This window comes from Phragmites australis, chromosome 18 (genome assembly GCF_958298935.1).
Source record: "Phragmites australis chromosome 18, lpPhrAust1.1, whole genome shotgun sequence".
Classification (NCBI taxonomy): domain Eukaryota; kingdom Viridiplantae; phylum Streptophyta; class Magnoliopsida; order Poales; family Poaceae; genus Phragmites; species Phragmites australis.
The window spans coordinates 1028545-1054101 of NC_084938.1; the positions used below are offsets into that span (position 1 = coordinate 1028545).

The window sequence follows — 25557 nt, forward strand, 5'->3', positions numbered from 1 at the left end:
ACACCTCCGCCGCCTCGCTGCTCCACACCCGTCTCCTCCGCCGAATCAACCTCCCTCCCAGAGCACACCTCACCTTCGCCAGCACGTGTTCAAAGATTTCAGGCGCCTGATCTTTAGGAAGAGCGAATAAATTTTCTTCACAATAATATATCATCGATTCAAAGCAATTTTATTTTTAGCCTCAAGGTCTGGGCATCAGCGTGCATGGGCTGGGCTAGTGGGCTGTGTTTTTTTTTATTGGGTTGAGAAAAGGTGTCGTATAATCCTATTTTAAGCTTCGGATAATCTATATCCGTCAAAAATTACCAGTACCGTATCCTATCCCACATCCGCACACATTCAGATTCAAATTATCCATATTTGGACGGATATCTAAAACTACTTCCCATAACAATAGAAATCGGATTCGGAACGAATCGGATTTGGGAATTATTAGTTCCATTTTCAACCTACTCTCAACTCTCTAGTACTTAACAATGTCACTGTCTGCGGTTAATAATTTGCATCGTTTTAGTTCAGGCTTATAGCGACTCTCAAGTGATTAGTATAATTTCACTACTGGATGGATCGATGAAGCTGCTGATCACCTCTCTTCAAAATTAGGTAGTCCATGATCGACGATCACAACCACCGTGCTTCAAAATCAGATTCGTTTCCTCTCTCGCTATATAAACTACTTTAATTTCCAATGATAATCTATTTATAGTAGCACTAATCATGAATGGTTGGAGATGCTTACCGACGTTTGTAATGACTTGTTCATTAACTAATTCTTTTTTGCACGATATATAATGAATAATGCACTGCCTGGAGAGAAAGTCAATGGGGGCATCAAGTGCAAATCCATCCATCGCCAACCAAATTTGTTGCGTACAAATGACAGAGAAATTATAAAAGTACTACAGCACAGTGAACAAACAAACTCGTAACCCATGTACGACGTACAAGGCGATTCCGACAATGTACTTGCCAAAAATGAATAAGGAGGGAAAAAATGGAAAAGGATTAACAGTTCGTACGTACGTATACTACTTTAGCCGACAGTACGTACTTACTCATGACACATTGGGCGATGCAAATATACAGGTCTATCAAATCAAATTTGTTTCTTTTTAAAAGAAAACTTCTAGATGTCTGTTAAAGAGACACTGTAGGACGTTTCGACAATCAATCAATCTATTGATAGCGTGATTTGATCCGAGCAAATTGCCCAAGCTGGTACGGTTCATTAGTTTTACGACCCTTAACTCACACAGCTCAAACTCTAGCTTTTTGCTTAAGAGGCTTTAACTTTTGCAAGAAACTTAAGGCGATCGTGTTAGACAAGAAACTTAACTGTACAGTAGAGCTTCTGTACACCCCGTTTAGAACGTGGGGATTATTTTCAAACTATTTTTTAATGTGTTTTGCTGTAATAGTTGTAGCCATAAAGTAGTAAGATCATCCTCAACCATATTATCTTTATTTTATTTTTTTCTAAATTTATTTTCTGTTCTCATTCTCTTTATTTTCTTTTACCTTCAACAGCTTCCTTTCGAAAAGATTTGTGAAGGAAAATGAGAAAGAATCTCGTCTCGAAGGGAATGACCTTGAAAATCCCTCGTGACAGGAACCGTGAAGTAAAATTGTTAGAATGCTGAAAGGAACGAAAATCCTTTCGTGAAGAGATTCTAAATCCTGATGAGAATCAGTTGGGATAGTCTAACCCCTGCATCACTTCTGATCGAGGAGGCCAGGTCGGTTGTAAAAACATTTTTATCTGCTCTTCTACTAATATACTAATAACTTGGCATAGTCATGTCGCCCTGTCAAAAAAATTATATGAAAATTTAGGAGCATATGCCGTTGATGACAACGGATCCGGATCTTAGGAGCCAGATCAGACACACCATGAGCAAATTTTAAGGAGCTACATGGACCAAGTGGGTAGCTGCCACTGTCACTGAACACACAGTACTCAGGAGAGAGGGGCAGTCTGAACAGAGAGAAGATGGAGGAGGCGAGGCCAAACGGATCGAACAGTATGATCTCCAGTGGTGAATGATTAAACAAATTAATCTGAAATTAATATTTAGGGCTCTGCTCCAGTACGCATATACGTATTCCATGCCTCCTCCTTGTCCTTGTTTTCTCGGACATATATATTTATTCAAGTACCAGCACGATTATAAATTAATAAAGCTATAATTATATTGCGTGATCCTCTGTCTTGGCATGACTTGGCATCATCGAAGAACACCTATGTTTTTATTTTCCAGGAATGGAATTCGAGTGAAATTCGAGAACGCTCCCAATAGCCGATATATAGGTACTAATGACATTATACGATAAAGTTGCATGGTACAATTACGTACAAAGACAAGGATACGATCGTGAAGCAGCCGTGCAGCGCGTACCATGCAGTATATTGATGCAGGCATGCATGCATAGGTTTATTTAATCACGTATAAAAACGATAATAATGATAATAAAAATGATTAGAGTGGTTGGTGGTGTGAGCGTGCATGGTCCATGGGTGAGAGCCGTACGGGCAACGCGGCAGCGAACCTACATATCACTCATGATCATTAAGACCCCGTTAGCAATTTAGCAAGAAACAATTCAATTCTCGCATGATTTCACTCGAATCCCAACAATGATTGTGTCATCTGCTAGTCGGGGAAATTGGCTCCTTGGCAATACCACTGACTGACGTCTTATTTGTTTCAGTTTAAGATTATAATAAACTAGTTTATTTGTTCTAAGCTAAAACAAACAGCTAACTTATTTATTCAGATTATTATAAATTGAAGTTCAGATTATAATAATCTCATAAGCTATGAAAATAAGTTTATTTTAGTTTATTTTGGCATTTTACTATACTACCTATCAAACTTAGAGAAAATTACCCGTCAATGCTACTCCTCCCACCCTACAGCTGAATCCCCCGCCTCTATTAAGAGTATTACAGACTTTTACCAATAATTCGGATTTCAATAATCTAAGTTATCAAATAGCTCACAATTTATTTCCTTCCAACTTATCATAATTCAAATTATTATAATTCACCATCAATAAGCCGCTTATTATAATCCTAAGTTGAAATAAACATGACCTGAGTGAGCTAATTAGAAAAATACCATCGCAAATATCATGGATTGGAAAATACCATTGCAATCGAAAGGAGTGCTGGAAAATGCTAATGCCGTTCAATCTGCTGTCCGTCTGATCCAGTATTGACGCGAAAAGACGATACTGCCCTCATGTTTTGAAGTCCTAACAGACCGGGCGGACAACTTGAACCGTGTTATTAGTATTTTCCAGCACCCATCTCGTTTGCGATGGTATTTTCCAAAACAAGCACTTTTGAAATGGTATATCCCTAATTAGCTCCTCACTAAAATGGTTCACGATTCCTATCAATTGAGCGCGTGAGACTTTCCTCATACTGTCCTTCATTTCAGTTAAAAAAAACTATACTGGATTATCTTCAATGCAGGAGGCTAGGACATCGACAAATGTACAAAATTTCTAATAATAAACATGTAGGAGACTGCAAAAGCATGTGCACGATTGGTTACTTGTCCCATTTCAGGTCAATCACACGGCCTGCGAGTGGACACCGCAATCACTTGGCTGTGGTTCGGGCACTTATTTCCATTGAACCATACTCCCTTCATTTCATTCTTTTATTAATTTTTCTTCATATTCTTATTACCTTTATTTTTTCTTATCTTCAATAATTTTTCTTCGGAGGGATTCGTGAAGAGAAAAGAGAGAGAATCCCGTCCTAAAGATAATAATTTTGAAAATCCCTTCGTGACGGAACCATAAAGGAAGCCATTAGAGCGCTGAAGAAAAAAACATCCTTTCACAAAAGGATTCTCGTCCTCTACAACCTACTTTTTTTTATAATCTATAATCTACAAACTATTTTTTATAATCTAAACCTGAAACAAATATAACTTAAGAGACAATTCATTGCCTCCTCTAGTACCGCGACTTTCACAATATCATTGATCGGTTGTGTACCTTGGCAAACAGTGATCGTCAATAGTAACATTGAATTTATAGGTTTTAGCTTAAGGTTTTATCCAGTGATATCATTGGCACTTAAAAACTAATGATGGTTCCGAACAGTTAGTGATTCTGCATAAACGTGTTAATAATTTATTGCAACCTAATTACCTAACCATGATCAATGATTACGTAGGTTTCATTCCAATTTCAAGGGACTAATTAGTTTGGCGCGGCTGCTCAGTGGTCGCTACATACTCACAGTCAGACTACGACGCTGCTCCTGTTCGTCGCTAAAAGTTTTGGGTAAAAAAGACTGCATTTTGGCACCCATGAGTCAACAAACTTAATTTAGAGAGTGAAAGCTTAATTTGACAAGGCCGGCCTTGCTGGAGATTAGAGAAGACTTATTAAGAGCCCGTTTGACATTGCACCAGCTCTGGAATTCATGCGGATACCAGAATCTAAAGTTTGTACGATAATATAAAGTAGTTTATACATTTATCTTTAGTCTAACATACGTATTTCGGACAATACATCCAGAGCAAGCTCCGGGCTCCAAGAATTTGCCAAACAGGTAACTAATAATTGTCATCAGACTATCTTCTACTGCTGATTTCCCATGCATGCATGGCTGTGATTTGCCCACACCTCGGTTGCATGCATCAGCTTAGTACAGCTGCATGCTTTACAGGTATGTAACTATGTATAGATACGACAAAGTGTGTTGAGCCCGGAGCTTGCTCTGGATGTATTCTCCGAAATGGAAAACAAATGCATGGATGGATATCTACACACGTGCGCAGTAGCTTAACGGATCATGTTACTCCTTGCCATGAAGAATTGTAAATACTTTGAACAATGCAAGTTGTTCTTTAAAAAAAAAAATGAAATGGTAGATAACCTGTCGTGCATGTGCCCACAGACCAGTCCTGTTGTATAGTAGTTGCTGGTTGAAATAGATGATATATATATATATATATATATATATATATATATATATATAAACTCTTTTTTATTAAGTTTTTATTTCCTTAACTTCTGTACACTATATATCATTGTACTTTTATGCCAGTGACAGAATGACATGAGCATTCAGTGCTAAAAAAACTTAATGACAGTCGGTTTGTAACCCTTTGTGCAGTAGGTTTTCAAAGCGACTATAATAATCGGCAACCGTGCCACGGAGGAGAGCTCAGAGTGGAGGGCGGACATGAGCACAGCGTGGAGAGTGACCTCGCCGTGGATGGGATATTGATGCGGAAGGCGAGCTCGCCGCAAACGGGATCTCGTGGACAGGGAACTCAACGCCAAGGGGAGCTCCGCGTGGAATGGAGTTCGGTGAGGAACACCAACGCATCATCCGCGTGCTCATCATCACCTCACAACCTTTTCTAGCCTCTCTCCCCCTGCCACAGTTGGAGCAAAAGGAAAGGCGAACAGGGAAACCCTACGGGGGAGCTGGTTAAAGTTGTTTAAATAGGTTGTGTCTACTGAGCCGACTGAAGGTACGGCACTGTAGGCACGACTCAAGCACGGCATGGCACGAGACCACAGCCTGACTTAGTTGGGCCGGCACGGGTATGACCCTGGTCGGTACGTGTGGGTCAGACTATTTTCTATATTTTTAAAATATTTGTAGCTATATTTTTTTTTATCTATTTTCTATATTTTTAATTTTGTAGCTATTTTTTATTTTTTTAACATCCGTTACCGGGCCGCCAGTGTGCCACCGGGCCACCCGTGGCATCATGCCTGTCGTGCCCGCAGAGCCAGCCGTGCAACAATCGTGCCTTACGCGGATCGACACGACACGCTGCATGATGAGCCGTGCCGTAGGCCAAGAGCGTAGCAAGTAGATTGGCACGACACAGTTCATTACACTAGTTGGGTCTACTGGGCCGTAGCCGGATCGATCCGACAGACTCATTTAGACACATATGGAGCTGGCTAGGTTTCAACTCGGTTCGGTCAGAGAGATGGGTTGGCTCAAAAGAAAAAGGCCAATCGACCAATTATTTTTCTAGTCGGCCAATTTTACAAATCGACTGTGATAGGTTAGGATATTTTTCTGATCGGTCATTTTACAAACCGAATGTAATATGCGTAAAAAATTGACCCTAATACTTCTGAGTCAACTAGAAAAAAACCGAAAGTACATTTTTATTATTGGTTTTTCATGTTAGTTCATTCAAAAACCGTTGGAATTAATGTTTTGTAGTAGTGATTACCTCAAAACAGCTGGTCCACGCATGGAAGTTACCAACTTATCATTGAGTTTGTGCCCAGCACAAGCTACTTACAGCGCAAAATAGGAGTACTTATCTGAAGCAACAAAATGGACACAAATAATAGAGATGAATAAAATTAGAAGTACTGTATACATCGACCAGGTTATAATATCCCCTCCCCCTCCCCCCCAAATTAGATTCTGCAGTACAAATCACAGCGACCAGCACATGGAACAAAATAATTAAACTCCAAATAAAAGATTCCACCAAACACACTGATCAGCATTTCAAGTAGTAGTGTATCTGTATATGTGAAGCTTTTTAATTCCCCGTATATACACATGCATGGAAAATGAAAACAAAAACAAAAACCGTTCTCCTGTCCTTTCCCTTTCTCTCTCTTAATTCTTCTACTCGTACTAGCAAGGAGACATTTCCTCTTTCTCCCCCCGCTAGCTTTCTCTCTCTGCCCGTCTCCCTCAGGGGTGGGTGGCAAAACTAACCCCACTGTGTTGGGCTGCACTGCACTGACTCGAAGAACAAGAGTAGTACACAGAGGTAGCAGCAAGAGGTACACGGAGAGAGCCAACAGCATGGAATGATGACAATATCATTCATGGACAGATGGATCCATGGATACATCGATCGATCCCCCTGATTTCTCTCAGCCTTGCTGGGGAGCACAGTACCCAACCCCACCCACTATATAAGAGCACAAATTTCCTCCCTTGCCAACAGCTTCTTCTTCTTCCTCCTCCTCCTCCTGCCTTCTAGCTTGCACACACATCAGCTCAAACAAGAACACCCATAGAAGCAGTGCTACAAGCTAGCTAGCTGTGTAGAGATACAGCAGAGAGATCAGGCCGGGAGGGAGAGATCTATCAATGAGCATCTCGGTGAACGGGCAGTCGTGCGTGCCGCCGGGGTTCCGGTTCCACCCGACGGAGGAGGAGCTGCTCAACTATTACCTCCGCAAGAAGGTCGCCTCCCAGCAGATCGACCTCGACGTCATCCGCGACATCGACCTCAACAAGCTCGAGCCATGGGACATCCAAGGTACTTACGTACTCGGCTTGGTTGCACCTCATGCATCCACTAGATCGATGCACTACTCATGACCTGATGAACAACTCCAAGTCGTCATGCATGCCGGGTTCGTTGCACCTGCACCTGTGACTGCGAGTGCCATCTGCCATGGGCAGTTCCGGAGCTAGTACGAATGCAACTTGCTAGTTTTATTTAGCTAGCAACGTGTAGTACTAGCTCTAGCAAGATAATTAGCGGGACATTTCTAAGCTAGGTAGGCTTGTTCATGCATCGATCAGTCGATGGATCATCAAGAAAGTGTTGTGCAGAATTGGTTAATTTGATCTGTTCAATTATTATAACCGGTTAATCGCTGTGCTCTTTCAGAGAAATGTAAGATCGGCTCCGGGCCGCAGAACGACTGGTACTTCTTCAGTCACAAGGATAAGAAGTATCCGACGGGGACGCGCACGAACCGCGCCACGGCGGCGGGGTTCTGGAAGGCCACCGGCCGCGACAAGGCCATCTACAACACGGTCAAGCGCATCGGCATGCGCAAGACGCTCGTCTTCTACAAGGGCCGCGCCCCGCACGGCCAGAAGTCAGACTGGATCATGCACGAGTACCGCCTCGACGACCCCTCCGGCGAAGCCGCCGCCGTCTCGGTAAGCCACGCCATCGATTACAAGCCTCGATCCCCTAATTAAACAACAGCTAATCTCTGCACCAATTCACGTACACGGCCATTAATTATTGCCGTCAGTAACAATTATATGGCGGTGGTGGTGCAATGATAGGAGTACGGGCACCCGCCTTGATTTGATCCACCTCCAGCATCTCCATCGCCCTTTTTTTTCCTTCTTCCTCTTTCTCTTGCGTGGAGGTGGAGTGGAGAGAGCAGTAGCAAATAGGAGCCAGCCAGTAATTATTAAACTTTTTCCATGTGCTTCATGTGTCCCAAAAGGTAGCAATAATTAACACCTTCCTTGCCTTTGTTGGCTCGTCGCCGATGCCGTCATGGCCAGGTCACTGCTGCTGCCGCATCGTTGGACGGCCAGGAGGACGGCTGGGTGGTGTGCAGGGTGTTCAAGAAGAAGCACCACCACAAGGAGTCGGGGAGCGGCGGCGGGGGTAAGCACGGCCATGGCGGAGGCGACAACGGGCACGGCGCCAAGGCGGCGTCGAATGGGCTGCAGTACTCATCCAGCGACGAAGCGCTCGACCAGATCCTGCAGTACATGGGCAGGTCGTGCAAGCAGGAGCACGAGATCCTCTCGCCGCAGAGCGGCGACGGAGCAGGGAGGCCGGGGACGAGGTACCTCCGGCCCATCGATACCGTGCTCGGCGGGAACGGGTTCATGAAGCTGCCGGCGCTCGAGAGCCCATCGGCCACGGCGCTGACGCCGCACGTGCCTGATGACCCGCCGGCCTGCGCCGGGCACGGGATCACGGACTGGGCCATGATGGACCGGCTCGTGGCGTCGCACCTCAACGGGCAACCCGACGCGTCGACGGACCAGCTCTGCAGCTTCGACGGCAGCCCCAGCGACGACGCGGACGGGCTGGCCTTCTACTCTGCCGCCGCGACGAGGCTGCTCGGCGGCGCGTCAGGCGGCGCCAGCGGCAGCGACGACGACCTGTGGAGCTTCGCGCGGTCGGCGGCAACGTCGACGTCAGAGCGGCTGAGCCACGTGTCTCTGTAGCAGCTACGTACTGTACTGTAGCCGGCCGTCGCCCGTCGCCCCAGCTACTCCGTAAGTGATATGGCGAGGGAAGAAGAGAGAGGGAGCTGCTGCTTCTGCATGCCCTGGTACCGTAAAAAGACAACACCACCAACAAGAAAAAAATAAAAAAGAAAAGAAAAAGAAAAAGAAAAGATCGCTAGAGAGAGAAGAAAGTGATTTCAAAGATGATTAGAGTGATGAATGTGTGAGAGAAACTAAGAGAGAGAAAGAAAAGAACTGAAAAGAAAGGAGGGACAATTAAAGCCGGCAGTAAGTTGGAGTGGCACTGTCAAACGCTCTCCTTCTCGATCATGTTAAATCAATCCATTAACCCCCGGATTGTTATAATCACAACATTATTATTAGCAAACTGTTACTTATATAATTAGATTGATATATAGACACATCATTGTATTATCGTTCATTTTTACGATCCAGATGTGTGTGTGGTTTGTACGTACGTGCTACATGTGCATCCTTCAAGTCCCATGAGGGTGAGATCGATAGACAGGTTGTGTATTGGTTACATGGATCCAGTACATATGGTACACATGCATTTTATATCACTAGCTACCTGATAGCCGTGCATTTCTCCGTATATGCCTGCCGTAATTTTCACCAGTAAAAATTAACACACTGAAGGCCGTTTTTGGCCCGTTTTCGATTCAAATAATAGGTTTCAGCTCTTACTTTTGACACTGAAAAATTGTAACAATCCAATAATATGCTTCCTATTAGCTTCTATAGATTGTACCATCCAACTTTCACAATCTACGTGTATACGCCTACGCTATTGTCAATAAGACATTGTAAGAATATACCAGAGCACTGGGTCAGAGCGGATCATAGAGGGGCAAGAATAGTCATTTTACCTTTGATTTATCTGATGATGAGCTTGAGATCCGAACTTGCTTTGACAAATCAGTAGTTCTGGTTATCTTTGGCTATTGTTTTGTTCGATGCCAACGTTTTGGTCAGGAAACAATCTTGTATGTCGCTCTAGTTCATTTATTTTAAACAAGAGAATGACTTTGCCTTCATTATTATTGACAGTGTAAACGAATCAGTTGAAAACACTCCTGTCCATGTTGAGAGCCAAAGATAGCTAAAACTTGGGAAGTCGTATGGCTGCCTCGACTTTGGCACGCCAAAATTGGCTTGTTTTCCATTAGTGCCTTTTTTGGTCACAACCCAAACAAGTCCTAACTTATAGATTGCCCGGAAGAGCAGAATCTGTTAAACAAAAACCGCTACATTTCGAGAGCAAATGGCCAACGCAAAGTTTCTCCTGGAGTATGAAATTTTCTTTAGTAGTCTGTCAGTATGACATTTGAGGAGCAGCTTGTGATCTGAGACGCCGATCGTTGTCTTCCTTATCGTGACAGAAGAAAAGAGAAAGGGAATGTAAGAGGGGAGAGGCAAAGGAGATCATGAACGGGCCAGCAGGGCAGAGAGAGAAGAAAAAGAAAAAAGGTCGTCGTCTCCATCAGGGGATGTCTCAAGCACACGTACCGTGGTGCAATGTCGCCTGTAGTGTCTTTTGGTCCCCAATAATTCTCTTCCCTCTCTCTATCGTCACGCCTCCAGCCTCCATCAGAGAGAGAAGCACACAGAGATAGAGGTAGACAAAGAAACAGACATATATAATACTCGGAACCAGATCCTCAGATCTAGAAGAGAAAAGGCATCCATAAATAGTACGATGAACAGTGATTTATAAGAGGGTGAATAGTGATTTACAGTAAAACACCGTGTCAATACTGTACCACAATTACCGTTTATGAATTACTGTACTGCTCCTATCTGTTCCCTCAGTTGTATCAACACTGCAGCATGGGCAGCAGTATTATATATTCTCCCTAGTGTAGTAATACTATAACGCGAGTAACGACACTATAGCGTCAGTAAGTCACATTAGTTTTGTTTCCTATGCTGTAGCATGTGGCCGGGCGAGTTGGAGCTGGAGGGAGTAGCGCCCGGGGGAGGGGTGGGGCCTCCTCCTGCGCGTGTCTTTAGGGCCTGTTTGTTTCAGCTAGAGATTCTGAAAAGCAGTTTATAAAAGCTGGATTGTGAAAAGCTGGATTGTGAAAAGCTTTTAGACTGTAGATTCTAAAAAAATTTAATGGACAGTTTAGTAAAATGGACTTTCACAATCTATCAAAAGCTGAGGAAAACCAGTTTCTCAGATTCTCACAATCCAACCAACAGATTTTAAAAAGCTATAACCAAAAGCTGCCTGTTTGTTTCAGCTTCGGATTATAAAAGCTGAAAGCCAGAATCCGAAGCTGAAACAAACAGGACCTTAGTGCGATACGCACAAGCACTACCAAACAAACGAGGCAGCTGCATCATGTCTCAAGTCACATGCATGCATGGCCGCCGCCGCCACCCACATACGTACCCATGCCAGTCGCGTACCTGAACAAAGTGACCATTCCAATCCAATGGTTAGCTAAGATGTGTCATATATATTGTAATTGTTGAAATGTGGACCCGTCCCTGTACACATCCTTCTACATGCAAGGTAGCCGCGGACTAGTCTGTTGCTGCTTGCCAAATTGTCTTGGCTGTTATTTTCCCCTTAGTTTTTCATCGTCCTAGATTTTAATTTGCTAGAGATTTTTTTTTTACTTTACGGTGAGGAACGGTGAAGTCCTAAGAGAGGGAGGGTGAATTAGGAAACTTATAAACTAAATTAAATTTGCTCCAAAAACTTCACAAGATAAATATATCTTAATTTTTATTTAAATATGCTATAATTTTATCTAGTGTGTCTACTCTTAAGAGGATTGCAATCTATTCTAGTAAGGTAAATTGTAAGTATATAAATACAGAAATATAAATAAGGTAGAGAAATCAACTCGGCATAAAGGATTTTTATTCCGTGGTATCGATGATGTGAATGTCACCCCTATTCCACGTTGAAGCTCTGAAAAGGATATACTCCCGGTCGCCAAGTCTCTTCCGATCACGGCTCTTGAGCTAATAAGTTACCAAGACAAGATCTCAAGCACGATGAGTCACCAAGCTACCAGGACAAAATCTCACCACTCGCCTCTCTTTCGGACACTTGCCGCTATGATCACTTCAGAGTTTGAGCCATCAAGGTAAGGGTCTCCGCGTCCCTGTATACGTATCTTACCGCCGCTCTACACTAAGTTCGAGGGTCAACAAGCTTAAGCCACCAAGGTCTAAGATGCCGGCGAGTCACTAAGACTACAAGGCGCCGACATATCACTCGGTACAAGTTAGTATCACACCTTGATCCCTTCTTCAAGCTACAGCACTGTTGGGATCGAAGTCCCAGACAAGGTGGGCCTTCGGTAGCGGAGATATCGAAGGTCCCTTAGAGTGACACGTGCTGGAAGCGGAACAGTTTTCGATTACCCCTTACGGTTACATTGTGGCTCTATTTATAGCCCGTACCTGGCGATCATGGGTTCCGTTTACATATCTTACCCCCTAACCTTCTACATTCTCGGAATATCCGGGGGCAATATGGTACAAATAAGTATGATCCCATAATTACAACAGTACCCAGGACGACCGTAGTCGGTCCCACTGTCGAGCTGGCCATCCCTTCGAAGGGTGTTGAAGCCTTCTTCGCCCGGTCGCATGCCGGGCAGCCTTCGCCTCCCGGCGAAGGTCAGGTCACGCCTTCGCTTGCTCCAAAAGATGCAGGATGCGAACTGGGGCTTCACTCGCCAATCGAAGGTGATGAGCCTTTGCCTTCGCCGGTTCGGGGACCTGAAGGTGCGGGGAAGCCCGCACCCTTCGACCAACTTCGCTCCCTGATCTCCGCGGCTTACGGACAAACTCCTGCAACAGCACGATAGCTATCACGTAGCATATCCAGTAGACTTCGCGGTTCCCTTCGAGTTAGGGGGTGGCGGGAGATGATCCCCAACAGTAGCCCCCTACTGGCAAGGTTTATCTTCGATAGGCCGAGCCTGTAGCCTTCGAGATATCTCAACGCCGTCCCCCTTCGGCCTATCGAAGTTTACTAGATTCAATGCACGCTGTTAATTTTTGGATGTTGTATATATATATATATATATATATTTTGAATGCTCCTTAGTAGCTACGCAACGATCTCTATAACTGTCTGCATTTAATGTTCTTGGTGGATGCCCGAGCATGGTTTTCGGTGCCGGTTCAATTTTCGATGTGGGAAATTGTAACCGCCGCCGTCTCTCCCTATAAATATCGGGCTGCTGTCAAATTTTTTTCACCGTGCCCTTGCTAAAGCTGTCGCTCTCGCTCGAAGTCAGTTACAGTTTTTCAAACGCCTTAGACGAAGCCCCCGGTTGTCATTGTGCTGTTGAAGGAATTTCTTGGACTAGATGGCTTCGAAGCTTAGATCCTCCCGACCGAAGACCTACTGGATTGGCCAATCCAAAGTGGACGGTTAAGTTCTGGCTGGCCTTGTCATAGAAGGTTTGATTAGCGTTGTCTCGAAGCTCCGGCTTCTCGGCAAACAAGAGATACCGGAGCCAGCTGATGATGAGGCTATTGTGTTTGTGCACTATTTCCAGGTCGGCCTTCGGCTTCCTTGTGACGAGATGGTGATCAAAGTATTAAAACTCTTCGAAGTCTATTTGCATCAATTGACCCCTAACGCCATAGTGAGAATGAGTCTCTTCGCCTGGGCCGCTTGCTCGGAGGGGGTTAAGGCGTCCGCCAGGGCCTTCGCCACCGCGCACCGACTGCACCACCAACTGAAGCCGATCTTCGCCTGCGGAGTGCAGAGCGAGGCCCACTATGGGTGTTTGAACTCCGCCTATCGCGATGGCTTGTCTACGCCCGCGGTGGTGTACAAGAACAAGTGGCCTAGTGATTGGACCCAGTGGTGGTTCTACCACAAAGTGGAAGCCAAAGAATATCTTATATCTAGATGCGAAGAAGTTAAGGGAAACCATGCGCCAGATGTGCGGTTGAAATCATCGCAGCAAACTGCCCTTGAAGCCTTCACCAGGTGCGTGAAGCATCTTTCGACCCGCGACTTGGTGGAGGAGTTCGTGGTTGCCAGAGTCTGGCCCCTGAGCCGTGGCTGGGTTATTCTGGAATTCGGGGTCAAGGGGCCCGAGGGGCTGTGCCGGCCTCATCCTAATGTGGACGGCTTCGCAGGTGCTCCCTTGTCCGTACATTTTTACATAATTTAAATTTCCTTGCCTAACGGTTATGATTTTTTCCAGATTTGTCAGTTGCCAAGGTGGAGGCGAAGGCTATAATGTTAGTCGGCAAGATTACACCTGGCGAAGCACAGCTCTATGCCAACCAGGGACTTACCCGAAGACTGAATAGAATCTTCGAGTATCGAGGTTTGTCATATGCTGAATGACCGAAGATCGCCGCTGTGCTGCAAAGTAGCGCGGGGGGCTCCCCACCAGCGGAAGCGGGCGAAGAGGCCGCCGCTGGCTCTTTGATGAAGAGGAAGCACACCGAGCGGTCGCCAAAGGGGGGCCGTACTAAGAGAGCTGTTGCCCTGCAAAAAAGGCCGCGCGAAGCCGCGCCAGAGGTTTTTCACACAGAAACGTCTCCGGAGGGCTCTGCTGCTTTGCGCGACATGGCCCGGCGGGAGAGTTCTGAAGGCGTGCAGGAGGTCCAGGCGCCAAAATCATTGTTTTGCTCGCGTGTCGATCTCCCAACGTTAATTCTGAGCGATGACGAGGAATTGACAGAGGCGGGCGCAATACCCGAGGCCGCCACTCAGGAGGAGCCTGAAACCGAAGGTGCCGACAACATAGAAGTGGCGGCGTACTCATCGCCTTAATCGCCTTCGAGCTCATCTTCCGAGACCGAAGAGTCAACATCGAGTGCGCCCCGTCGCGGCGGGAAGGGTTTGATGGGCCTCGGTGGGCTGCTTGATGAAAAGGCCATTGCGCCTGAGGCGTTGCGGCCCGCCGCTTTTGAGCCAAGTATCGGGGAGGTCAGTGATGCGAAGAAGATGTTTGGTACCTTTGTCCTTCCTGAACTCGAGATTCCGCTCGCCCAAAAGTCTACAAGCGAGCTGCTCGATGCATCTGATGTGGCTATAGCGAAGGTATATCATTTATTTTCTTACATTAATAAACCTGGTATTTTGCTGACTTGTATTCCACACTGCAGGTTTTGCTCCTCTCACGGGCTCAGCGCAAGCAGGCTAAAAAATCCAATGTCCGGGCCCGAAGCGCTCAGGCCCAGATTGACTTGCTGCAAAAATGGGCAGAAAAAGTTGAGGGCCAAAAACGCGAGATGTCGCGGCGAGCGAAGGATGCTGAATTGCGATTGGAGCAGCTTGAGAGGGAGGTTAGCACCCTTCGCTCGGAGAAGGAGATTGCGGATAGCGAAGTAAGCTGCCTTCGCCAGAACCTACAGTCCTCCAACGCGCAAGTGTGCGAATTGCAGGCACTTTGCGCGTCGGAGAAGGAGAAAGCGCAGCGGCTGCAGTCTGAATTAAGCGAAGTGAAGGCTTTTAACAACGATGCTCTTAATGTCATTGGGCAGCTTGAGCCGAAGGCGGTCGCCGCTTGCGAAGCAATCAGTAATACCTTCGAAGGTATTGGCGCCTCGGCGACTCCCCCATCAATAGAACTTGTAGGGCTGGGGGGGCTTATTAGTTGGATCAACGAGACTAGTGGAAGCCTCCTTCCTGCCGCGCAACTTTACGGTGATTTCTGCGCGATGGTTACCGCCCGAAGTCTTGTGCACTCTGTCGAGATGACAGGTTGCGACCATCATACTGCTCTCCAGAGGCCTTCCTTCCAGTACCCTTCGGATCTGTCGACTTCGGCCATTACAAAGGCATCGAAGAGCACTGCTTGATCATTCACCACCAATTATTGGTGCAAGCACTGCCGCGAGCTCGCTCTTTGAGAAGCCGAAATGAATCGACAAAGGGTATGCTGAGTTAACTTTTGTTTTGTCTGGTCGAAGGTTATAAATGAATTATGTGTAATAATAATTTTATTATTATTAATTTTTTGTTAGGCCAAGGCGAGGGATGACCCCTCGTCGAAACCGACGACCACGACAGCCAAAGATACTGGGAAGGTGGGCTGACTCAGCGCGAAGGGTCGTATTGTTTGTGCTTTCGCTTTTGTAATTGATGATGTAACACATTGGTTGTGTAATATATTTTATGTTTATATCGAACTGTTATTGACCTTTTTGCGCTCCCAGCGCAGGTCCTTCCTTCGGACACTACGCAGGTAGCCGAAGAAGCTGTCCCTTTAACCATGATGAGGGACAATTTTTATGTGTCTTGGTCCTGTTGGGAATCATTTCACCGATGTCATGCCGATATCGAGCTGGAGCGGTATTGGCATGCGAAGTGTAGGACATATGATGATATGAACGCTAGGACAAAAGCTTTTTGGAAATCCGTTAGTCCTTCGATGCTAGCTAATCGACAAACTAAACGGAATCTACGCCGTGCAGCGAGGGGAGACGTTGAAGGCACATCGGTGCTCCTTGAGCCGAAGATTGAACCTCAGGACGAAGAGCCAGTTTTGCACCGACCGCAAATTTGCTATCGTTGTGGTCCCTCTTCGCAAGTAGTGAGGTGCAGTGGTAGCGACGATGATATCCCTATGTCACCGTCATATTGTACTCAAGTTGGGGCCCATCCGGCCCCAACAACGCATTTTCATGCCAGCGAAGGTATTGTTTTTCAATTTTCTTTCAGTCGTTTGTATAAGGATTTTGTTGATCCAGATGTTGATTACGATGTGGAATAAATCGGTTTTGTATTATGATTCGTTCTTTTGTTATACTTTTAGTGGCATGGCGCCCGAAGCGTTTTCTGCGATTCGAGGCGTTCCGAATCTCTTTAGTTGGGTCTTTGGATCGTACGTACTTAGTGACGCCATCCCTCCGACTTCCGCCGCAGTTTCCTGCGATTGCATGGGGCTACTATTTTTTTTAAAAATGCTGTCCCCCCCCTCCCCTAACTTTTAGTCGCAGGTAACTTCGGCCTATGGGGATTTGGTTCCTTTTGAGGTCACTGCGGGGGCAAGCACTCTTGGCTCCCGACTTTTAGCCTCGAAGGCCTGATTTTACTTCATCTCGGGGGCGGGCGATATTAGCCCCCGAGTTTTTTTTGTGAATTGCACTACCGTTTCTTTGGTCGTGCGATACCTCATTTTCACTCCCCGAAGGTATGTTTTTTCCTTCGGTGCGAGGGCAGGCTCTGTTAGCCCCCTAATTTTTGGCGAAGTGCGCTGCCGTTTCTTTGGTCGGGTGATACCTCATTTTCGCTCCCGAAGGTATGTTTTTTCCTTCGGTGCGGGGGCAGGCTCTGTTAGCCCCCGAATTTTTGGCGAAGTGCGCTGCCGTTTCTTTGGTCCAGCGACACTTCGTTTTTTCTCCTGAAGGTATGTTTTTTCTTTCGGTGCAGGGGCAGGCACTCTTAGCCCCCGACTTTTGGCGAAGTGCGCTGCCGTTTTGTTGCTCCAGCGACACTTCATTTTTTCTCCCAAAGTTATATTTTTTTCCTTCGGTGCGGGGGCAAGCACTCTTAGCCCCCGACTTTTGGCGAAGTGCGCTGCCGTTTTGTTGGTTCAGCGACACTTCATTTTTTCTCCCGAAGGTATGTTTTTTTCCTTCGGTGCGGGGGTAGGCACTCTTAGCCCCTGACTTTTGGTGAAGTGCGCTGCCATTTTGTTGGTTCAGCGACACTTCGTTTTTTCTCCCGAAGGTATGTTTTTTCCTTTGGTGTGGGGGCAGGCACTCTTAGCTCTTGAGCGGTTTTTGTAATTCCGCAAAGGTCACAAGCGTACGTTTGTTTGTTTACACTTCGCATCGCGTTCTACTCGTCGATTGGTGCACCAATCTACCTCTAGGTTGGCGCACTTCGGCGATAAACTACTAGTACTTGAGACAAGCAACATTTTTTGGGGGTGGTACTATCATTGTTTACATGGGTTTCTGCCTCGTTAAAAACCTCACCCCCTAGTGAAGGGGTCCCCCTGTGAGGAAAAGAGTGCAGTACCCTTACAATGTGATTACAAGAAATACTACGAAATAAAAAATTACATTGGAGTCTCGGACTTTAGTTGCCGACCTTCAGGCGTAGAACTTGCGAAGATTGTCTGTGTTCCAAGTGTGTGGAAGCTCCTCACATTCCATATTAGCTAGATGATATGAGCCAGGTCTCAGAGATCTTTTAACTATGAAAGGGCCATCCCATTTACTCTGAAGTTTTCCAACCGATGTTGTTGTACCGAACCTTCGCAGCACCAAGTCTCCGGGGGCGAAGGTCTTTTCAGATACATTCCTATCTCTCCATTTTCTTGTCTCTTGTTGATAACTGGCCAGATCTTTTGTGGCTTGCAATCTTACTTCTTTAAGGGCATCTTTCGATGATAGTTCTTCGCATTGGTCTAGTTCATTCCCGACCCTGAATGATTTTGTTTTGCATTCCTCTGGAGTCATGGCCTCTTCGCCGAAGAGGAGGCGAAATGGCGTGTATCCAGTTGGTCTTGCAACCATTGTTCTTAGTGACCATAGTACCTTGGGCATTTCTTCAACCCACTTTCCTTTTGGCAATCCGTGAAGACGCTTCGCGACCCTCGCGAAGATGATGCCATTTGCTCTCTCAACTGCGCCATTAGATTGTGGGTGGTATACTGATGCAAAAGTTACTTTTATGCCTAGACCGTTGTAGAAATCCCTAAAACCCGCACTATCGAACTGAGTGCCATTGTCCACGGTTACTTCGCTTGGGACCCCGAAGCGGCATACAATATTCTGCTATAGGAATTTCTGTATGTTTCTTGACGTTATGCTCACAAGTGACATTGCCTGTACCCATTTTGAGAAGTACTCTACTGCCACCACCGCATACCGCAAATTCCCTGCGGCTGGTGGCAGCTGCCCAACAATGTCAATTCCCCATCGCCGTAATGGCCAGATCGGCAGAATGAGTTGTGTCTTCGTCGTCATCCAGAATTGGCACTATTGGCAACTTCGGACCAGTTGGTCCGCATCGTTTACAGTCGTTGGCCAATAGAAGCCCTGCATGTATGATTTTCCGACCAAAGCCCTTGTTCCGATATGAGAACCGCACAACTCGCTGTGAATTTCTCTTAACAGTTTTTGGCCTTCTTTCTGAGATATGCATCGCAAGAATGGTGCACAGACTCCTGCTTTGTACAAATTGTCTTCTATAACTTTATAATTTCTGGCCCTCTGAGCCATGCGCTTTGCTCCGACCAGATCTTCGATATCTCTCTGACCTCGCAGATATGCCAGTATTGGAGAACGCCAGTCTTCGCTTTTGACAGTCGCAACCAGGCGCGTTTGGTTGAAATTGTCTTCGAGGGCCGGTTCAGTCAGCTTCTGATGGAAAATGTCTGGAGGCATAGGCAGGTTCTGTGAAGCTACTTTCGCTAGCTCATCTGCTTCGGTATTATCATTTCTTGATACCCTCTTGACTGTGAATCCGACGAAGTATTTTTCCATTCTTCGCACCGCTGCTCTGTACTTAATCAGCTCTGGTTCCTTTGCCTGGAATATTTTTTCAATTTGACTTGCTACGACCTTCGAGTCTATTTTGACAAGTACTCTCTGGGCTCCCAAAGCCTTCGCCTTGTGAAGTACCAGGAGTACAGCTTCGTATTCCGCCGTATTATTTGTGGAGCGGAACTCTAACCTGGCGGCGTATCGTAGCTTCGTCCCCGAAGGTGAAAACATTACTGCTGAAACTCCTGCTCCTGGAGCTCCCCAAGCTCCATCGCAATACGCGGTCCAGATAGGTTCTGGTGGTTCATCATCCGAGGCCTCGGTTACGGGTGTCCATTCCGCCACGAATTCTGCCAGTGCTTGCGATTTTAATGATGTTCGTGCCACAAAAATGATCATGAATGGAGCGATCTCCGTTGCCCACTTCGCTATTCTTCTGATGGCTTCTTTGTTTTTGAACATGTCACGAAGGGGTAAGGAAGTTGGTACTGTAATCTTGTGAGATATGAAATAGTGGCGGAGCTTGTGGGATGCCATTACTGGTGCATATGCTACTTTTTCCAACTCTGTGTATGATTTTTTTGGGCATGCTAGGGCTTCGGATACATAATATACCGGTGCTTGGCGCAACCTATTGTCTTCGGGTTTTTCCTGTACAAGTACAGCGCTGACTGCCTAGGGGGATGCCGCTATGTATAACAGCAAATCTGTGCCTGGATCCGGGCTGGTCAGTGCTGTAAGCTTCATCAAGTAGATTTTTAACTCATCGAAGGCTGCTTGCTGCTCCGCACCCCTTTTGAAAGGGTCAGAACTTTTTAACACCTTGAAGAATGGTAAACTTCGCTTGGTAGACTTTGCAATGAACATGTTCAATGCTGTTGGCCTTCCTGCCAAGCGTTGGGCTTGCTTTCTGTTTTGTGGCGGTTTCATATCTAAAATTGCTTTTATCTTCAGAGGATCCACTTTGATGCCTCTTTTCGACACCAAAAACCTTAGGAGTCTTCCGGATTGCACTCTGAAGATGCATTTTTCTGGGTTTAATTTTAAACCTGCTCTTCGCAGATTATCGAAGGTTTCCCGGAGGTCTTCGATGTGTTGGCTCCTCCTGGTACTTTTTACTACTATGTCATCAACATAGGCTAATACATTTTGTCCCAGTTGCGGCTTTAATACAGCCTGCACCAATCTCGTGAAGGTTGCTCCAACATTTCAGAGTCCGAAAGGCATTCTTATGAAGCAGTATGTTCCTGAGGAGGTTCTGAAACTCGTTTTGTCTTCGTCTTCCTTCTCCATCCATATTTGATGGTACCCTGCATAAGCATCTAGGAAGCTTAGCATCTCGCAGCCGACCGCGGAGTCTACGAACTGGTCAATTCTAGGCAGTGGAAAGTCATCCTTGGGGCAAGCTTTATTTAAGTCTGTGAAGTCGATTCACATTCTCCACTTTCCATTGCTTTTCCTTACTAACACATTGTTGGCTAGCCACTCCGAGTGCATTACTTCGCGTATGACTCCGGCATCGAGCAGTTTTTCTACTTCAGCCTTTGCTGCTTCTTCTCTTTCTCCCGAAGCTTTTCTAAGCTTCTGCTTCCTTGGCTTCGCTTTGGGGTCCACATTTAACTTGTGCTAAATGATTTTCCGACTTACTCCTTGCAGGTCTCTGGGAGACCACGCAAAGACGTCGTAATTGTCGCAAAAGAACATTACAAGTTGTTGCTGATCCTCTGTCGGAGCCTCTGCTCCTATTGTGACCTTTTTATCTTATTTTTCATGATTTAGCTGTACTATTCTGGTACCTCCTTCTGGTGCAGCCTTCGCACATTTCCCTATATTTGGCTGGTTGTGGCCCGCTTCGCGACCCGTCGAAGGGGCTGCGATGTTGTGGACATTTCTTCTTCCTGGAGCTATTCCCACTTCGATTCGCCTAGCCACTCGCTGATCTCCCAACACCTTTATGACTCCTTCTGGGCCAGGCATCTTCATGCACAAATATGCGTGGTGTGGTATTGCTCCGAATGTATTGAGGAATCCCCTCCCAAATATCGTATTGTATGGGTAGCTAATGTCCACCACATCGAAGGTAATTTCTTTTGTGCGGAAATTCATCTGCTCGCCAAACGACATTGGGATTGTTATTTTTTCCAGAGCGTTGATTGTGTTTCCGCCGAAGCCTAGTAACGGCGATCCAGCTGGCTTTTAGTCACTTCTTCGCAGCCCCATTTTGTCGAAGGCGTCAGCGAAGATAATGTCCGCGAAGCTTCCTCCATCGATCAATATCCTGTGTACTTCATTTCCCGAGATGTTCGTGGTAGTGACGAAGGCATCTGTGTGCGGATAATCTAGTACCCTCATATCTTCTTGCGAGAATGTAATGGGAATGTTGGACCATCTTGAATTGATGTACGTTGGTCCCACTCCGACGTGGTTGACCCTTCGCACGTATTCTTTTCGTTGTCTCTTGGATTCCATTTGCTGGTTGGACCCCCCTGAAATGGCCAGCACCACATTGTACCCATGGTTTATAGTGTTAGCTGATTTGCTACTTTCTGGTGGTGCCTCGATTGTGGGTCTTGGCGGTGGCGGGGGTAGGTCGTCCCGAATGTTCATTTGCCTAGTTTGATCAAATTGAGCTGAAGGTGCGGGTGCATACTGTGGTGCTGGAATTTGCTGCCATTGGTTCGGAAACACCACGTTCTGACTGTGGTTCTGCCACCCTTCGCTTCTTGCAAAGCTTATTGCATGGTGAACTGTCCTTCCGTTATCGGCAGACTGCTTCGCTAAACTTTCTTTCATAGCCACGACCTGTGGGCACTGTTTAGTCCGGTGGCCGGCTCCTTCGCCATGCAGCTCGCAGTAGAAGGTTGCTGGGTCGTGCGGAGCTTGTCCTCCTCTGCCTCCGCGGCCTCTTCCCCTGCCCGCTCGGCCTCCTCTATTGGACAAGTTGTAGGCTTCGCACGATCCCTGAACGGCTTCGGGCGGGCTGGGGTTGATCTAATTGACTTCTTTTTGGCTTGGATAATCAGCGCCTTCGGGTTTTCTTGGACGGTGAAGTCTGTCTCTATGATTGCCACCACCTGCCTCTTTAGGTGGTGCATGTTTTACTTTGGAGGCTATTAATTCATTTTTCCTTCGGAGATGATCGAGCTCAGATCTTGAGTATTCTTCCATCTTGTTGAGCAGCTCCTGGACGCTTGCGGGTCTTTTTCTGGTGAGCTTTCCTGCCAATAGCCCCCCTCTGATGCCCTGTATTGCGGCATCGATAATCGTATCTTCGCTCAACCCCTTTGCTTGACAACGTATGTGTACGAATCGGCGCATATAGCTCTGTAAAGTTTCTGTTTGTTGCTGCTTCAGCGCGAAGAGGTCGGTTGCGGTGATGTTGTCTTCCCGGTTCCCCTGGATGTTGCTGTACAGTGCAGTGCGCAGCTGTTCCCATGAATATATGGATCCCGGGGGGTAAGGTGGAATACCATGACCTTGCTATTCCCTTTATCGCCAATACAAAGGCCTTCGCCAAGGTTACACCGTCCCCTCCCCCCCCCCCGGCTGACTCTACAGCTGCCTTGAAACTCATGACAAATTCTCTCGGGTCTGATTCTCCATCAAACATAACCACTCTGGGCATCTTGAATCCTGGCGGCCATGGCTGATTTTGCAGGTCCATTGCTTGGGGTGACTCCGGATCTCCCGTGGAAGATCTTCGCCGAACTTCTTGCGAAGCTCGTATCAAATCTCCCAGTGGCGTCGGCTGGCGAGACATGCCCTCCGCTTGGTGGAGTATATCGATTTCCTCTTGGATCTTTTCCAATGTTTTTCTTGCTTTGTCTGCCCGCCTGCGGTACTCTGTGGCTTTCTGACTCGCTGCTAGGCCATCCAACATGCGCTTCTTGTGCGCTAGCTGCCTTTCCAACTCTTCGGCTTCTAACCTTGCGTTTCTTTCTTCGTTTGTTTCTTCCTCATGTTCAAACTCCGCGAAGTCGCCGAGTTCCTTCCATTCTTCATTCCGCCCCCTTTCTCCTTCTTTTTCTGGAAGATCAAAGCGAGTGCGATCCATTGGTTCCATGACCGGCATTTGCTCCGTGTCCACCCGGAGTGCTTCGTCATGTCAGCCATCAGCAGGTTGTTGTGGCCCTGTGTCAACTTTGCAATGCCGCTCTCGTCCAGTCGAAGCCCCCCCCAGCTGAAGCATTACTTGATCCTAGTACGGCCGGAGTGGTTCTGTCGGTCGAAGGCCCGACCGCAACTGAGGGTTCCAGTAACGCCTCCGCTGCTCCGGGTGGCTTCGATTTCTTCTTGGGTGGCATGCCTTCGTGGGTTCGATCCCGCGGACGGCACCAACTGTTGGGATTGAAGTCCCAGACAAGGTGGGCCTTCGGGAGCGGAGATATCGAAGGTCCCTTAGAGTGACATGTGCTGGAAGAAGAACAGTTTTCGATTACCCCTTACGGTTACATTGTGGCTCTATTTATAGCCCGTACCCGGTGATCACGGGTTCTATTTACATATCTTACCCCCTAACCTGCTACATTCCTGGAATATCCGGGGGCAATATGGTACAAATGAGCATGATCCCATAATTACAACAGTACCCAGGACGACCGTAGTCGGGCCCACTGTCGAGCTGGCCATCCCTTTGAAGGGTGTCGAAGCCTTCTTCGCTCGGTCGTATGCCGGGCAGCCTTCGCCTCCCGGCGAAGGTCAGGTCACGCCTTCGCTTTCTCCAAAAGATGCAGGATGCGAACCAGGGCTTCGCTCGCCAGTCGAAGGCGATGAGCCTTTGCCTTCACCGGTTTGGGGACCTGAAGGTGCGGGGGCGCCCGCACCCTTCGACCAACTTCGCTCCTTGATCTCCGCGGCTGACGGACGAACTCCTGCAACAGCACGATAGCTATCACGTAGCATCTCCAGTAGACTTCGCGGTTCCCTTCAAGTTAGGGGGTGGCGGGAGATGATCCCCAACAAGCACCTAGCTACAACTCACTCTAGATCTATAATCACAAAACACTCTCTAATCTTATGCTTAATTGCCTTGGATAATCACTTTAAGCAATTTGGTACCTTGGATGCCTTCTCAAGTGCATATAAACTTCTTTTAGACTCCAACAGCATGTCACCCCTTCAAATGACTGAGTGGAGGGGTATTTATAGCCCCAAACCCGTGAACTAGCTATTTTCCTAACGGCTCAGAAAAGCTGTTAACACTGAATAATCCGGTGAGAACAGTAGTACTAACACCGGATCATCCGGTGAGTACAATATCAGAAACTAGCCGTTGAAATTCCACTCAATGCCTCTGTGAATACCGGACACTCCGATATGCCTTCAAATCCATCACCGGACCTTCTAGTGTGTTATCTTCAGCCATTCGAGCCTTTGCAGCCTCTCTGTGTAAAATGTTCTGGTGCATTCATCCGGTGTTCATTCCATTCACACTGGACCATCTGGTGAGTTAAATTTTTCTCTTTTTCCCTCCTAGAAATGCTCTAGTGCAACTATCTCTGTGATCACCGTACTACCCGGTGAGTTCATCTTCATTCTTTAACATTTTTAGTTGCCTCTTTAAGAAATCCTCTGGTGCTATACTCCAGTGTGCACAAACCAAACATCGGACATTTCATTGGGTTGATCTTTAGTTTTCTGCACCTATATTCTTCTCTGCAAGAAATGCTCTGGTGTTACCTAGTCCAAATCACCGGACTATCCGATGAGGTCCTCAGGCTTCTCCCCCCTTGTTAAAAAATACTCCGATGAGTTCATATCCTATTCACCAGACTATCTGGTGATGCTATCAGCCTCTGGACCCAATGCTCCGGTGAGTGCAAACTCCGCTACGCCGGACCTTCCAGCGGGGCAAATATCCTAGAACTTTTTCAATTCAATCAAATTTTGTCCTAGTTGTGTTGACTTCTTGATGTATTGCATCCATAAGACCTACTAACAAATATTTTTTATAAACATGTTATTCTCAATTACTATGTTGTCATTAATCACCAAATCACAATCATGAACTAATAGGGCCATTTTCGCTACAATCTCTCTCTTTTTGGTGATTGATGACAACACAATCAAAGCAAATGGTAAATAATAAATGGTACAAATCGTAAAGAGCACAAAAGCCTTATCATATTGCTTGGATG

General features: G+C 46.5%; 1 protein-coding gene across 1 annotated transcript; it reads left to right on the forward strand.

Annotated features, from left to right (window-relative positions):
* The first annotated feature begins 6721 nt into the window (after positions 1-6721).
* LOC133899653 (NAC domain-containing protein 43-like) lies at positions 6722-9563 on the forward strand. The gene is made up of 3 exons (XM_062340683.1): positions 6722-7283; positions 7641-7918; positions 8279-9563. The coding sequence occupies exons 1-3, from the start codon at positions 7112-7114 to the stop codon at positions 8954-8956; spliced, it is 1128 nt and encodes a 375-aa protein (XP_062196667.1). The 5' UTR covers positions 6722-7111; the 3' UTR covers positions 8957-9563.
* The last annotated feature ends 15994 nt before the right edge of the window (positions 9564-25557 follow it).

Excerpts from the sequence above, each read along its gene's own strand:
- LOC133899653 (XM_062340683.1), top strand. The coding sequence starts at position 7,112 with ATGAGCATCTCGGTGAACGGGCAGTCGTGCGTGCCGCCGGGGTTCCGG. Across the intron at positions 7,284-7,640 it reads CGAGCCATGGGACATCCAAG|AGAAATGTAAGATCGGCTCC; the intron begins GTACTTACGTAC and ends GTGCTCTTTCAG. Across the intron at positions 7,919-8,278 it reads GCGAAGCCGCCGCCGTCTCG|GTCACTGCTGCTGCCGCATC; the intron begins GTAAGCCACGCC and ends CGTCATGGCCAG.